Genomic DNA, 16,339 nt, shown 5'->3' with positions numbered 1-16,339 from the left:
CTGGAGGGCACCACGTCCTACCAAAGAAACAGGGTTTAATAAACGTTTATGACAATTGGGTGAAGCGCTGCAAGATTGTCTCATCATGTCTACAGAGTACATGAGCATGATATGTACATGGCAACCATAGTCAGAAATTTTAGAAGCATCAAAACATTTTAGAACTATAATTGCATCTGGCTTTCGATGTCGTAAATAGAAACGCGGTGTAATATTACATTGCTATATATTACTATTTCTATCCGCCGCCTTTTTCTCGCCAAACAAGGATTGAGCAAGGTCACTTTGAATCCAAGTGTATTTTGAACGGTTGTTTCCGACGACGGTCGAGAGTGTTCGCAAGAAAAAGCCGTGGCTGGTTGCTTTCAAGATGTTGCCTGTGGGTGATTTTCAGAGCAGTGAATTTGAAAATCTGTACTTGCAGAATCTCACCTATAAATCTACCGAGAGGAAGATTGTAAGAGCCACTGAAAACGACATCTTTCTCCAATATTTCGATGATTTGGTCGCATTCTTCGGAATTTATCTTCCACTAGGTATCGTCGTCATTGGAGGTACTGGTAACGTTCTATCATATCTCCTCCTATCAAGGACCCAGTATAAATCATCGTCGACTTGTTTTTATATGAAGATGTTAGCCATTTCAGACTCCTTTTACTTGGTTACCTTGACCTCGCGTATCTCCTCAGAGGTGACACATTTTATATTCGGTGAGCCAGTGGTGTACTGCGTCATCTTAGTTGGTTTCAAAAGACTTTGGCCGGCCGTTTCTTCGACTATCCTCACGGCCATGTCGGTGGACCGGTTTATTGCTATGGCACTCCCACTCAGGGCTAGGGTCCTGTGCAGTGTTTACAGGGCGAAAATCGCTACCCTTTTTATCCTGGTCATCTCGATAGCAATACATTTTGGCGTCCAAATAGGGCGTGCTGTCATCACAAAGAATGAAACAAGGAACTGCAACTTTCAAAAACTCCCTGGGCTGTGGTTTCATTTTTACGCGCAGTTCAAAATTATAACAACATATTACATTCCGCTTGGTGTGATGTTTATTTCAAATTTGGGAATCATAGTCATCGTCGCATCAAACAGACGCAGCAGACTGAAGTTGTTACAGAACAGACAGGCCGAAGGTCAAGGTCGAGGACAGCGACAGAAAGATGGCGGTGGTCACATTACCACAATGCTCCTCGCCGTTTCTGGAAGTTCCATCTTTTGCCTCCTCCCATACCAAATAAGCATGACTTATTTCAACTATGTTGCCATCTTAAAAACTCCAACGACAATTGCTGTTAAATCGTTTACGAAGGTTTTGGTAGAATTCTTTCTGCATTGCAATTATGGGATGAACTTTTATGCGTATACGTTGCCCATTGCAAAGTTTCGACGTGAGTTACGAGAAATGTTAATGTTCACAAAACATCTCTGAAAAGGGGAACAAGATTATTCAAAAAACTTGCCAAAACTTCAACTACATAATTCTATTCCAAAGAACTTCTTGGCTCATCAGAACATCCAGTGAAATCCGGTTGGATAACCCGATGGGGATTTCCAAAATGTGTCAGACTAAATTGAATTTTTCAGTCCCAGTAAATATCTAGATATCAGGAAACACGGACGTGTGCCTAATTCACCTTTATTGAAATGTGGGTCAAGTACTGCGTTTGATAATAGGTAATTGAAACAATTAAAGTGACATTGCTCTTGATATTGAAGCCTATGCGATCTTCATTTGCCTACATGTAGCCCCTGCCTGTACGGTCTACCTTTAAGACGTCTTGAAATTGTCATCGCGCTTCCGAAAACTGCTCGCGTCATTTCGTCGATAAAGGATCTACTAAGACAGTTCTGGGGAAACCTGGCTAGGTCAGCAAAATCAGAAATCAGGTCTGATAAACACATACATGATAGTACGAAGGTGATTCACATGTAAACAACTCTTGGAAAGGATTTTGACTGGCTATAAAATGTCCGAACGCTGATAACTTGTTTAAACTGCCAACACGTTCACAGCGACGACACTGCCTTAAAGAAAAGTCACTAGTCTACATTGACGAGATGCTTCACGTTATTGTCCTCATGTGCCTAGGGGTGATGGTCAGCGGCGCAGTCGAGCCTGATGTAGTACAGGTGAGTTACTAGTACATGTATATGTTCTTCTAGCCTTAAATCGATCAATTGTCGATCTTCAGAGTTGTTTTTTTGCATTTACGTACAGTACATACCTTTTTAATACTATATACATGTACGTGCATTTCTTCTACCCTTTACGCTCTGAATAACGTATCGGGATTCTTCACTATATCCCACTCCTTGTGGTACATGTACAGTATGTCTGGTGAAATTGGAATTGGAATAACCAATTCAATGAGACGTGAACAGTATCGACCGTAATCGTTTTGACCAAAAAGGGATGATTCGTCCTGCTTGCAAAAAGTATGGTCATTGATACATTGTAAATGATTTTCAGGAAACTGTTCAATTCCGCATCGACAACAAGAGTTACTTTGAGAAGACTGTCCGCACCGAATCACATGACATCATCGCCATCCCACAGCAGGGTCTGGCTGACCGGACCATCATTGTCCATGATTATGTCAAGGTAAGCTATTAGCTGTTTCGTGTTTTCATCCACTCTGTTGCCCACTGTCTATATCAACAGGCTAATTAATGTTTGCTGTCGTCCGCAACCTCTGTTCTCCCAAATTGCGGATGTAGAGCCTGTATAGATAATGTGCATTCCTCCGATGATACGAATGGCGACACCATGGTCTTACTAACTAATCAACTTCTTAAATTCGATTTTCTCTTCTCTATCGGCAGGAACTCTCAGCCTACAAAGATGTGACGGCCGGTCTCTGCTTCGTCTCACCTTTCTATCGTGATGTGCTCAACCTGAAGGCGGTTCTATTCCACTATGAAACAAAGGTAAGTGCTACGACTCGGAGACTTCCGAGGCAGTCCATTCCGTATCATGTTGCGTTCTTCGTGGTCGGGGGAGTCCTTCTATGCGGCGGGGTCGGATCCGAGGAGACTTCGGCACGACTGCGCCCGGAGTGCATACCACTCCGGACACAACTGAACTTCATGTGACAACATATTTACCCTCTTATGCGTTTACATTTTACCTCAATGTATCCCTACTATCTCTTGAAACATGGCGAAGTGGATTCGATATTGTTTCTGGTTCTCTTCCAGACCGACCAACTCCCAGGAAGGGTCATCAAGATGGTCGCCCAACGCGTGATAGAAGACATTCAAAGGTTTGCTGGTCAGGATATTGCGGAGCTGTGCGGGGATCTCCCAGCCCTGTGGATCATCAAGGAGAAATCTCAGCGTACCAAGCGCGGTGCACACGTCTCAGCATGCGGTTCCATAAGCGTCGGCAAGGGTGGTGTCTCCGTCAGTGGGTCAGCCTCTGCAGGCAGCTCGAGCTCCAGTGCCAGCGCTGGCAGCAGCAGTGGAGGTGGATTCTCCTGTTCTGGGTGTGGTTCTGTCGGTGTTGGTGGAGGAGGTGTAAGCGCAAGTGGTTCAGTCGCCGGCTCCAGCGGTAGCAGTTCTGCAAAATCGAGCTCCAGTGGTGGCGGAAGTAGCTCCAGTTCTTCTGGCAGCAGCAATGGTGGTGGAGGATGGAAGCGCAGGCGTTAAACCGAATTGGGAAGGACAGTTGGTAGTAGACATCAATCCGGCTCTTTTCGTACCTACGTGTTGGTCAAGAACGTGATGAATTGCCTTTCCTGACACTTGGATGAGACCGTCAAATATATAGAACATCGTCACATCGACAAAAAAGAACAGAATTGCGCCTCACGAACGCCTACTTACTGTTTCTTTACAATTACTTAACTGCCAAATCATATTATCTTTTTATTATTTGCGATATTGGTGATAACACAAGGTGATACTCAATTTCAAAGATTATAACATATCTGGGATTTGTCCTTCTACTCGTATGATAAATAGGATATTTTTTTCGAATAAAATTACACTACAAAGAAATCAAGGGCATTTGTCTGCAGTATTTGCTTCTCATTCTTTATGCAGGGAATCCACTGACTCCGTCACCTCATGTTCAGTTCAAGCTCACGTCGTGTCCTGGTGAAGCTCCCTTGACCTGTGAATGGGAGGTTCCGTGGCGAAGTTCCGAGATAGGCTGTGCCTCGGACACCAAAATATTATGGGTGACGGAATCATGTGCGTTATGCGATCTTGGGGGCATTGCTACGGAACCTCTCCTTCGACAAAAACTTGATGGGGGCTTGACAGAGGTATGACGAGTGCTTGTGGAATCAATGAATCATCCACACTAGAATGTACCCTGACGGTAATAAATTCCTTCTTTGGTAACTGCACTGTAACGTGCAAGTGCACTGTCACTGTAACGTGCACGTGCACTGTCAGAAATGCACGTGGAGAGGTTGTAACGAGCGACGCTAATTTTCTACACTGCCTATAAACTGCTCATTGGTCTCTTCTTAAACAAATGATAAGACACCATCCATTCGTTGCCCTCCTTATATCCAAACACCTCTGAACAAAACATGAAAAATAGCCGCCAGTTGAAGATCTGTTGATCAACGGCATCTTTCCCATAAGCCCGTGCGAATGAGTCCTTGACTTTTTCGATGTTCTGATCCATGATCTGCAGCCAGGCTTCCAATGTCTTTGAATAATGGACACCATTAACCTTCCAGTGGTCAAGAAGGACGAGGTCTTTCTGAAGAGAGAAAGGTAAACATTGGTTCATCAGACAGCGGAGTTTCCTTTTTCATTCTGTTTGTCAAAGATATCATATTGTTACGGCATGGATCATTATTCAAATTGGTGACTCGTTGGCATTGGTTTAATGGAGATGGATCACTGATGAATGGAGAACACTTTCAATATCGCAGGGGCAGGGTTTTGACCAACTGCTCAATAACACAAGAAACAAAATTTGCCAAAGTAGGGCCTCAGACTCCAAAGAATGTTCCCGACGATGATTAAGACACTGGATGAACTCACTTGGAAGTAAAGGAAGAGATCAGCAGACGGCATGGTTCCTCCAGAGAAGAAGTTTCTGGCCATCCATTCCGTGTCTGCGCCGCGCTTGGTGTCGAAGGCGTAAGGGAATTCTCTGTGGCAGAGGATCTGAGTGAAAAGCATCCCACTGGGCTTCAGCCATCGAGACACCCGCGCCATCAGAGTTTCATAGTTCCGCATGTGCTGGAATGAGATAAACTTTCACGTTAGAGAGAGCGAGCTGTTTGCCTGTTGATGTCAACGGATATGCCGGCAATGTTAGAGCCTGTGACTAACCTATAACCAGAGGTAAATTCATTGGTGATGGTTCTTATCCACCTGCCGAGATTCACATTTAGCCATTATGATTCTCAGGGTTTCGAGCTGGCACTGCAGCAAATGATCCCAAAGTAAATGCATTGCACCAATTGCGTATGGACGAGGGATCTTACTTGAATCTAGCTGTGTCTATTGCTCTTTATCTTACACAAACAACTTATTGCTTATACCTATAGTGACAACCTACCTCAAACATCTCCAATGAAATGACCCGGTCGTACCTCTTTTCGGTATTGAAATGATTGGCGTCCGCGGTGATACACTCAAGCCGTTTGTGATAGCCGCGTTTGTCCGCCTCCCCCTCAATGTGTTGTCTCTGTGTGGCGGAGTTCGAGACACACGTCACAACACAGTTTGGGTATCTCTCGCAAATAAAGAAGCCAAGTGACCCCCAACCACAGCCAAGATCCTGCAAGAAAAAAAGGCAAAGTTCAACATTTTCAAGTGATTTAATCCGTGAGTATGGACTGACAAAAGCCATTGGTCACCGTCCCTTGTGCAATGTCGTGCGCAGTCTAGCAATTTATATGTCTACATGGGCATCCGCAGGATGGGCCAAGAACGTTATCCCTACCGGGGAACCATATGATTGATGGCTGCGGGGCCCCGTCTCGCATGCTGCTATCCTGTCGCAACGTATGTCACCGCCCGAGCGCGTTATCACGTCGCCGCCAATGTAAGTGTTTAATGGACTGCTGGCGGTTATCAGTTATCAGAATTTTATTTCAAGTGACTATTTTACCATGACTGCTTGTCCATCTTTAACCATCGCCAGCTGACAAACTTGTTGGAGGGAAAGCTCTTCCGCTGCAAAGAAAAGTTGCTCATCAGTAAACAAAGCATTTTTATCTTAATACGTGATTGCTGTTTGGAACGACATGTATGTTCTTTTAACTATGGAAGGTGAAGCATCATACGCTCGGCTGCATGCTTCGTAACAAACAGATAGTTTTGTTTGGGATCTTGACTCACTTTCGCGTTGACCACAAGGCCTCGGGAAACAGGCAAAAATGAACGGGGGCCTTTCATGCCTTTGTTACACTCCGGCCTCGTCCATCACCACAAGGAGATCCAATTAGGATGACGCAATGGACTGCCCTAGGAGTCTAGCTTTTGTCCCCGACCGACCGACAGGATTATTCAGGCTATTACATACTATGATAATGATCAACCTATTTGAAGCCGGTGTAACAGTAACAAATGCCCTATTGTATTCTGCAATATGGTTCTATAGAGACCCTGACTGTGAATAGTTTAGAGATTGAAGCGCATAATAGAATCCTTTGTTTCCCGGGCATTCTATCCTAGGACATTTTAAACTTCTACACCGGGACGATAGCGCACTGTAATTGACTCCCTAGGCAGCCCATTGCGTCATCCTAATTTGGTCTCCTTATGAAGCCGGTCCACTGCGTCCGGAGTATAGGGCACTGAGGCCTAATTGATACCTTACCTTGGTCTAGTGTGGTTTCTTCCGTCGGAAACTGGCAGCAGCTGTACTTTAGCCTTTTCCCGAGGACCTAAAATGTTAAAACAACGAAACTGACAGACCAATGTTTATAGGCAATAGTGACGCAGAAAATCGGGGATAATTTGATAACGAACGTAATATATGCAAGTCAAAAAAATTATATAAATAGGCCTCCTTACCGTTTTAAAGAATTCAGTTGGAACTTCGTAATGCTGCTCATTGGCTGTATCAGTTTCTATGGCAACTACAGATTGTTTTAATTTGTTGAGAAATTTCCTCTTAAATTCCTGTTGTTTCTCCACATCACCGCCACATTCCAGCTTCATGATCCAGTGCGAAAGATTCTGACGCACACCTCAAATGAAAAGTATGAAACTTAATCGAGATAAGTAATGCAGCTCATTATTGTTTGGGGGGGCTAGTAGAAACTAAACTATTTCCCCAATCTTGACACTAGAGGCGCTGATTTCGTTCGATTTTTGTCCCGGTCGCATCACGTGGTGATGGGAACCTTTCACTCGGCACAGCTCACCGAACTGCGAGGGGAGTAGCGTGGTCAAGTCGAGGCCCATGGATGGCCCTGTTGACGGACAACCTACCTGCGGAATGACTGACTTACCTTCTCGGAGGGCCTGGTCCGAGCTCATAGTCAACACTCTCACCAACAGACTGGCGACACAATCAGAGATTCGTAGTCAAATACTCTCACGGACAGGTCGAACACATATACGTTGTATAAATAATCAATGACTAGGCCAAGGTCAGGTCAAGGAGACTCAAAATCCGAGCAGTATGACGCACGCTCCGAACTATTGGCACACTCTACATCCTTCGGACAAATTTTCCCACCACACCGGCGTCCCCGCCACTTTCCATTCCGCATTTTCTATCAACCCGATAATTGCTTGGGTGGCGATTCGGCGATTTGATTGGCTGATATACTTTTGCATTTGAAAACAAACTTTTAAACCATTGGCGGTTTTCGAAATCGCCTCATCCCTCTTATTTACCCCCATTTCAGCCGATTTATTTAAAAAAAATGTCTTTTCCAAGATCTAAACGTTTTGAAGAAGTTAAAGGTATTGTAGTTATTGTCGATTTGTCCGTATTTCTGTCGCAAAAGTTTTGTCATCTCTGAAAATAGGCCGGCCCAGTGGCAGTGCATAGGCTACATAGGCTACATAGTGCATTTGTGTGTGTCCAGTCAGCAGTGCACGAATCAATGCCTGCTAAATGCATTGTTGTTGACTGATACTGAAAACTATGCTGCACAACGGAAACCTGTAGTTTAGAAATCCGTTTACAACCCTTCTTTCTTGGGCCTGCGGGCCAGGAGTAGGCCTATGTGACCTGACGCTGAGACTGAGTGAGACTGATGATGATGTCGGATGACTATCCCCGAGGCGAAAACGTCATGAAATGACGGGATCACACTTTTATTAGTTTTAATTGGGAATTAGTGTCCTGGTGTGAGGTAAATGGAGTTAATGGTGGCTTATTAAGCATAACGTTGCGATAAAATACAGTGCAACGTCTAGTTATAATTCATTTGTTCATATTTTTCAGCTGTCGCTCCACCACCTGGTGCCTATGATCCCAAGATTAAGGAAAATGTTCCCACGGCAAAAATTTCTCTTTCCAATTCTGCCCGATTCAGGGAAACAAAGGGTATGTACTTTCCTAAATGTTTGTTCAGGCGAGAGACTCAAAAAACTGACATTCAAAATATTACCATGAAGATGGCTTGCTGTCAAAAAAGGACTACCCAAATATCCAGATAGACAGCTTGACCATAATTCCCACTACTGCCCAGTGGAACTTTAATTTCTGTAGATTTAACTTTGTAAGTTTTTCATTCCATTCATCTTGGTATTTCAGAAATGTGTCCTCCCCCTGGTGCCTATGATCCCAAAACAAATGAAAAGGTATCCACATTCTCCATCGCAAAATCTGCCACCAGATCAGCCAAAGATAAGCAAGGTAGGTTACCAAGATCTTGCAGCGAAGGAGAAGTTTCAAATTTGACAAAGTTCTATATTTGAACATTTGTCTTTTATGTCAGCGAGTGTCAAAAAGTCAATTATTCGGACACTGCTGCTGTTTTCTTTCAAGTGTCCATACTTATTACTGCAATGCTAAACTTATCCACCTCACCACTGGTGACAACTGGCAATTATCAACTTATTAAATCTACAGCCAACTCAGACAGCAGTTCTAACCCAGACTTGTCAGAAATGCAGTGTGGCAAAAAATGCTGCCCCTTTTTAAATTTAACATCTCTGTTACAACAATTTTTCAGATCCTAATCACAATGCGACCTTCTCCCATCCGCCAACCAAAAAGCTTTTTGGCGTTCCATCCACAGCTGTAAGTACGGTTATAGATCTTGATCTTATCCAACCAAAATGTCTCAGAATAATGTTCTCTGATTGGCATCTTTTCTGAGTGCTAAAAAACAAGAGTAAATCATTAGAATCATTTGAAGATTAAAAATCCAATGTCACAAGTGTAGATCTATATGGTTCACCTGTTATTCTTACACCCTTCTTTGTTGTTTTGTGCTGTCTGTTGAAAGGCTTTTTTCATTTCAGCCATCATCGGCCAAGAAGACTCCAGCCCCAGCCAATGAAGACACTGAGAAAATAAAACAGCTATTGAGAGAATTAGGGATGCATGAATCACAACTCAAAGATGCAAGGGACAAAGTCACTCAACTTCAGGCGCAGCTTGCTCAGTTGAAGGATGCCGAGGGACTGATTGCAGCACTGCAGAAAGAAATCCAAGACAAGAATGAAGCGTTGTCAGCAACGGAACAGACCATTGCTGAGCTCAAGTCAGACATCTCAGAGAAGTCTGGTATCATCCGGGATGTCGAGACAAAGACGTCAGGGCTACAGATTGAAGTGAATTGGAAGACGGATCAGATTCAAGACCTTGAACGTAAAGTCGCACACATTACAAAAGAGGTCGAGTTGAGTACGAATGTGTTGAAGAAGCAGGAAGAGAGGGTGACGGCTTTGCAGAAAGAACGCGATGCACAAATGGAGAATGTGAAAGAACAGGAGGTTGTACTGTCAAATCTTCGCATAGAGAATCAGTGGAAAACGAGTCAACTTGCAGAGTATACAGAAAAGATGGAGAGTTTGGAAAGAGAGGTGGAGCAGAAGACGAAGGAGATGAAAGAGCAAGGAGAGAGTCTTGAGGCAGCATCTGAAGAGCTGGAACAGAAGAATGTAGCAGTGCGTGATTTCGAGACAAAGTTCGCCACCCATGAATTAGAACTGAAGGAAAAAGTTGATAAACTCAACAAATGGGAAGAGAAGTTATTCACAATGGAGAACGAATTGGACTGGCGGCGCACTCAAGTTAACGATTATGAATCCCAGGTGGCGTCACTTGAGAAGGAGGTCGAAGCGAGTAGTGAGCAGGTTGTTGTGTTAGAAGAGAGGATAGCGTCTATCGAGGGAGAGCTGGCGCTGAAGAATGACTTGTTGGATGAATGCACAACAGAGGTGCAATCATTGAAAGACAGTGTCAGGTATGTCACAAGATGAGAAATCAAAATCTACTGGTTGCCTTGGCTCTGTATATAATTGAAGGGTATTTATTTACATGAAGTCAAAGAACCTAAAACTTTTGTCCCAAAACATGTGCAACCTTTCCATACCTTATCTTGAAGTCTCTTTATTTTGCAGGTCCCTTGAGTGTGAAGTGACATCATTGAATGACCAGGTCCATAGCGAGAGTAGTCAATGTTTCCAACTCGAACAAGAGGTTGTATCATTACAATATGAGAGAGATCAACTCGGCAAGTAAGTACTTTTTATTTAAAAATCTTTGCCATTATGATGTGTCTTCCAGTGAAGACAAGCATAGACTTCAGAAGTGGTTTAGTTCATTCAGAAATCAGAAGTGATGCAGCAGGGAGCAAAAAGTTTTTTAAAAAAGGGGGATATCCTCTTAACACTTGACAGGTGGGATGAGTTGGAGTGCTGTAACCAATTAGCACTTTGGTAGCTCACAATGAGAATATATGAACATGATCAACTTGCTGGCTATTTACCTCTTGAATATCACTTGTTTTATTTGCAGATCTGAAACTATCCTCAATAGTAATGTGAAGTCTATGTTGGACAGGTATCAACACTTGGAAAGGCAACTTGGTAAGAATTCTTCATCTGGAATAGGCAGCTCTCTGTTCACCATGCAGTTATGAGCAACATGAGAGTTCTTTGATCATCAAGTCTTCGAATCTGATGTTTGTAAATGTAGCTAGAGGTGAAATCATCCAGCTCCCACACGCGTACAGAGACTATTCTGTTGTGATAATGTGCAATCTGTGCAATGCATCCTTTCATCTTGGTACACGTAACAAATACTCTATTCATTGGCTCAAGTTTCAGTTTATGTTTTTCAGAATTGGTTAAGAAGGATGGCGAAGAAAAAGCTGTAAAACTCGAGACTGAATTGGTTGCAAGACGGAAGAGCTTGGACGGTGCCCGGAGTGAATTGGCTACGGCAGAGTCGGCTGAAAAGGAGATCATGCGCAGTATAGATATCTATATGGTGGGTTCAATCAAGTGTTTTTATCATCCTCAATAATGGTATATCCCACTGGTACCCCAGAGTACCTCTGTGAAAGTCTGTAAGTGCAACAGGCCACAAATTAGTTTCCAAAGAGCACAGCAGTTTTCCAATAAAATGATGCTTTTTGGCACTTTTGATGAAAGGGGTACACTTTGAATGGAATTGCTTTGGTACACTCCTGGTCAGTGAAATATGTACTGATCGCTATTATTATGATAGAATTGTGGTCTTACAGGTAATGTATTTCGTTGCAGGAAGAGAAGAAAATCTTACTGAGAGAGAAGGAGATTCTTGAGAAGAAACTTGAAGCGTTGGAAGGAACTGATGAACGTCTCGTGGAGTGTCAGGATCAGTTGGACAACGCTGTCACAGAGAACCATGAGTTGTTAGCAAAAACTGATGAACTGGAACAAACCGTCAGAGAAATCCGTTATAAATTCGCAGATGAGAATGAACAACTTCACGACGATGTCACACAATTGACAAAGTCTTGTCAGGGTCTGGAGGAACTCTCAAACCGATTGCAAGTCGATCTGGTCACGGCACAGGTCGAACGGGACACTGTGAGGGTTAAGTACGAGCAGGAAATTCTCGAGTTGCGGAATTCAAAAACGGAATACGGCGGTAAAGTTGAGAAGTTGGAGAAGAAGATGGCAGGCTTAGAGGACGAGAAGGCTGATTTGGTTGAGCGCGGAATCGATGTGGACAGGGTCCAGGATGAAAAGAAAGCCATGAAAGCGGGGTACGAGAGGGAGATCGCAGATATGAAGGAGGTGGTGGACTTTCACAAGGCGGAGGCCAACAGACTCATACAGCAAAAGGACGAGGTATGGAACATTATTTCTTTTTTGAAATGAAGAGAAGTGCAAAGGCTTTAGAAGAATTTGGCAACAAGATGAGAGAAAAGGTTACTATTTTACAACAATTGGTAACATGCAACTTTGAATGTTTAGTGCTGTGCATTTTTTCAAAATTTATAGACTTGGTTGTGTAAAAGACTGTCTTGATCTTACCTTTTGTTGTTGATACACATCTTTCACACTGCCCTTCCTTCCAGCTGGAATCCCGCCTACAGGAGCAACTGGATGACCAGCGGTTAGAGTTCAATCGGTAAGTCTAGACAATTTGTTACCATCGCTTACAATTCCTAACACTAGTTCAGTTTAGTTCATGTTTTCTTAATTCAGCACACACTCTTCGAGTTTGGTCTGTGTTCTCCAGCCCCCACATGTGGTGATGTGAATGAATAACCAGTAAATACTTTTACTAAAGTTTGTACAGAAAAGCCTAAAGTAAATGTACATGCAGTTTTAGTAAAAGCATTTACTCGTCTATTCATCGTACCACCAATTGACTGGAGTTCAACTGCTTTATTTTCTTTCATTCTGTTTGTAGTTGCTTGCATGCTTTTCAAGTTCTGTTGCCTTTCATGACACACTTTTATTCCTATTGCCTCATTTAGGAAACTGAGGGAAAATCAGCAAAAATTATTCCACGTGGAAGAAACCTTTCTTAGGTCAGTAGTCTTGAGCAACAGCTCTACTGTACCCCCCCCCCCCCCCACACACATTTCTCTGGCAACATTGCAATAACAGCCATAGCAGTAGTAGCTTGTTTCTAACTACCTATCATGTATCTGGTTCTCTTATATTCATTTGGCATTGAGTATTGTTGCAGACAAGAACATCAATTCTCTTAATTTCTGTCACAAAAACGGCTAAGTTTGATCTTAGCTCCATAGTGTCGTTGATGTTGGTCAGAAACACCTGTTTGAACACAGAAGTCTTGTAAAGAATGACGATGAACAGTGCATGTTGATATCTTCGTGGAATGTACATGTCAAAACAATGTCAACGAGTTACCACAACAAACTTTCATGTCATGTTTTCCACATCAGGTTCAAGTGTGAGAGTGAGAAAGCCCTGTTGGAGAGAGAGCAGCGCTTAACGAACCAGGAGGAGCGTTATGACCAGATCGTGGCATCTCTGGAGGAACAGATCAACTCGCAGCAGCATGAGGAGTTGATGGAAGAGGCCAAGCACTGGCAGACGCTCTATGAGGAGCTGCAGGCTAAGGTGCAGCCATTTCAGGTTAGTGCGTGAGCAAAGTCAGTCAGAAGTTCTAAGCTGACCAGCTCTTCTAACTTCTACTGAAAGTTTCAGGATAGACCAGGGTTGAAGTTTAGAGTCAGTTAACAATATCTACCGTTGTTGACATCAGACTATAACCCTCAACTTCGCTTGACTTAATATAAGGGATAATTCAGACTTTGCATCAACATTCTATAAAAGCTCTGCAAGTTTAGTTGTCTGTTTTGTTCTTCAGCGTCTGAGAAAGACAATTTTAGCCTTTCAGGCATTGAAATGACAATATCTGAAAGCCCCTTTCTTACGTAAGTTTACTTGGAATTATGGAACCTGACAAACCAATGTCCATGTAAATAATCCATACCCGACCCAATCTATCTCTCCAGACACACATGTCCCTTTACATGCAACCCTTCTTCCCATGTCCACTTCTTGGGTGATCTATTTCTCAAATTGTTCCTGACGCCTTCTTAATCTTGAATAATTTTCTTGTGTTTATCTAACCCACCTGTCCTCCCCTGCTTCTTCAGGAACAACTGGATGCTTTTGAGCTTGAGCGCAATGCCCTGCTTGGCCGCACCAAAGACGCCCAGTCAGAAATCGACAAACTTAGTAAAGACTACGCCAAGGCGCTCGGTCACCAGAATCATAAACAGAAAATACATCACATTCTCAAGTTGAAAGAAGACAATAATCTGTTGAAACATGTGAGTTTGCATTTTCGACTATGGGAGACCTGCATTTTGGACATATTTTTATCAGCAAAGAAGTCTTGAGTGAATTAGTGCGCTCATAGCTTTCTATTACCAGGATTTATTAACATTTCATTAGTTAACTCATTTGACACTGGGATGGTGGAAAGATGGACTGGTATGGCTGTAATAGAATCTTTGGACACCAAGATAAAAGATCCCACTAGAAAGATATTTTAGACTTGTGACTCATGTATTTTCAACTTGTTGTTTCCAGGAAGTTGCTGATCTGAAATCGCAGAACATGAAATTGAAGCATCAGAATCAAAAGTTGGACGAGCGTGTGGCTGGACCAGAAGGACGACGACGATTCGACCCCAAGAAAGCGTTCAGCCATAACAATATCAACAAAGAGAATCCAATGACTCCTAATAAGTCCAGGAGCAATCCGGGAACACCTAAATCCATGAGGAAAGAGGGCGGGAGTCTGCCAACCACACCCCAGCGACCGTTTATGAATGGTAAGTGGGCTGCAGCAGTATTTCATCAGCTTAGTACTGAACACTGATAGATTGAACTGTCCTTCACCACAGTAAATGACCCCATCACATATTGCCTTCCTTTAGCAAGCAGAAGCAAGTCCTTATCAGAAGGTTCTGGGCCAAATAACCTCTGTTTTGAAACAGTTACAGACATAAGACGTATCCTAATCGGAAGGTTCTGCGCCAAGTACCAACGGTTTTGAAACAATTACATCATATTAATCTTTCACACTCTTTTCTCCAGGAAATCGTATTTGAGAATACTGCAGTAGTGCCTCAACTTGGTGAGGATAAAGGAAACCAAAGTCGGATTCTGCGATCTCATAACCCCAAGTTACACGTAACACTTGAACGGTGACAATGTGACTCGTATGTGAACCAAGCCTTATGTGCTTTGGACTTTTGTACCAGCAGCAGCTTTCAATGTCATGCAGGTGTTGTGTTGGAACATTATTGCAAGGTGGATTTGAATCTGTAAATGAATCGTCAGTAATCCTGCCATGAGACTTCAATGCATATCATGTTCTCAGCGCTGAGCTGAAAATGTACTTCTTAACGAAACAGGCCAGAAAATTGTCAATTACAGGGGAATTTCACTAAATTGGGGTAACATTGAACATTGATAATTGCTCCTGTTATGAGCTCCACTACAGTTGTTACCTCCCATAGCTTTGTTGCTTTCCTATGCGTTTGCCAAACCAATAACTTTAGATATAAAATGATCAGGTGTGGATGTAGTGGAAACAAGCTACATGTATAAGAAGTGGTGATCTTGAAAGAGAAGTGACTTTTGGGATTGCTGTGCCTGTCTTTGTATAAAGTAGCAGTAGCTTGCTTATTGATGCTACAGGTGGATTTTAAACAATTGTTTTGTTTTATGTATATTTATTATCTATTTACGTACATGTACTTGTACATTGTGCCGTATGCTTTTGTGTGTTCTGATAATGTGTTCCATGTGTTGTGTGTGATTTGGTTACATGTACCTGCCAGAGAAGAAGTTTTTGTTTATTGTCATGTTGGTTTCATACTGAATGATAATTATGACACAAAGTTCAAACTAGCATGTAGTTAACTTCATAAGATTAAGAAGCTGTTATGCATAATTTGACAAATGTTCTTATTAAATCTCCTCTCTTTAAAATATGTGTTCAGTTGATAATCGGCATTGTCTCTCTGTTAAGTAAAGCATCTGTCCAGGCGCACTATCTGTCTTTGTCTACATGTATAGATAAAAATATTTTGTTCACAAAATACCCGATGAATTCCTCCAGGCAGCGGCTGGTCTGACCAGACATGCTCAATTCTTTTGTACTCTCTGTGTCTCAACTGCCACTGTTGGCTTGTACATATTCATGAATTCCTCCTAAGGTCATGTTTTGCCTTCAAATGAATAACCGGTAATTGCTTGTTTAAATTCGAATGAGTTTCCACTTCGGTGAAACGTGGCATTAGGAGTGAAATCCATAAACTTGCTATCTATATTGTATTTAATCAATTTTGAAAGATGTAAAATACATTTTACATAAACTTAGATATGTGTTCTGCGATCTGTTTCCATTTACCCCTGTCTTGGACAGGGAGATCTCCCAAAACAAACCGTCCTAGGCAAAATCAAAT

General features: G+C 42.6%; 3 protein-coding genes across 5 annotated transcripts; 2 read left to right on the top strand and 1 right to left on the bottom strand.

Annotated features, from left to right (window-relative positions):
• Window positions 1–1,961: 1,961 nt before the first annotated feature.
• On the top strand, window positions 1,962–4,145 carry LOC135493185 (keratin, type II cytoskeletal 1b-like). The gene is made up of 4 exons (XM_064780234.1): window positions 1,962–2,130; window positions 2,471–2,602; window positions 2,824–2,928; window positions 3,199–4,145. The coding sequence occupies exons 1-4, from the start codon at window positions 2,059–2,061 to the stop codon at window positions 3,646–3,648; spliced, it is 759 nt and encodes a 252-aa protein (XP_064636304.1). The 5' UTR covers window positions 1,962–2,058; the 3' UTR covers window positions 3,649–4,145.
• Window positions 3,855–7,588, bottom strand: LOC135493184 (uncharacterized). The gene is made up of 7 exons (XM_064780233.1): window positions 7,431–7,588; window positions 6,991–7,166; window positions 6,794–6,860; window positions 6,083–6,147; window positions 5,528–5,749; window positions 5,005–5,205; window positions 3,855–4,717 (listed from the first exon to the last, which is right to left on the bottom strand). The coding sequence occupies exons 1-7, from the start codon at window positions 7,456–7,458 to the stop codon at window positions 4,451–4,453; spliced, it is 1,026 nt and encodes a 341-aa protein (XP_064636303.1). The 5' UTR covers window positions 7,459–7,588; the 3' UTR covers window positions 3,855–4,450.
• Window positions 7,589–7,782: 194 nt separating this feature from the next.
• LOC135493183 (hyaluronan mediated motility receptor-like) lies at window positions 7,783–16,194 on the top strand. Of its 3 annotated transcripts, XM_064780230.1 has the most exons (15): window positions 7,783–7,890; window positions 8,378–8,479; window positions 8,690–8,791; window positions 9,111–9,178; window positions 9,403–10,349; window positions 10,507–10,623; window positions 10,904–10,974; window positions 11,229–11,377; window positions 11,653–12,225; window positions 12,456–12,508; window positions 12,861–12,914; window positions 13,296–13,488; window positions 14,016–14,192; window positions 14,455–14,698; window positions 14,964–16,194. In XM_064780230.1, the coding sequence occupies exons 1-15, from the start codon at window positions 7,851–7,853 to the stop codon at window positions 14,975–14,977; spliced, it is 2,904 nt and encodes a 967-aa protein (XP_064636300.1). In that variant the 5' UTR covers window positions 7,783–7,850; the 3' UTR covers window positions 14,978–16,194. The 3 variants fall into 3 exon arrangements, with proteins under 3 accessions (XP_064636300.1, XP_064636301.1, XP_064636302.1); XM_064780231.1 differs by lacking the exon at window positions 12,861–12,914; XM_064780232.1 differs by lacking the exons at window positions 14,016–14,192; window positions 14,964–16,194 and adding an exon at window positions 13,724–13,790 and having other exon boundaries at window positions 14,455–14,553.
• Window positions 16,195–16,339: the final 145 nt, after the last annotated feature.

This window comes from Lineus longissimus, chromosome 9 (genome assembly GCF_910592395.1).
Source record: "Lineus longissimus chromosome 9, tnLinLong1.2, whole genome shotgun sequence".
NCBI lineage: Eukaryota > Metazoa > Nemertea > Pilidiophora > Heteronemertea > Lineidae > Lineus > Lineus longissimus.
Note: the sequence above shows the minus strand (reverse complement) of the source record. Positions and strands in the feature narration are given on the sequence as shown.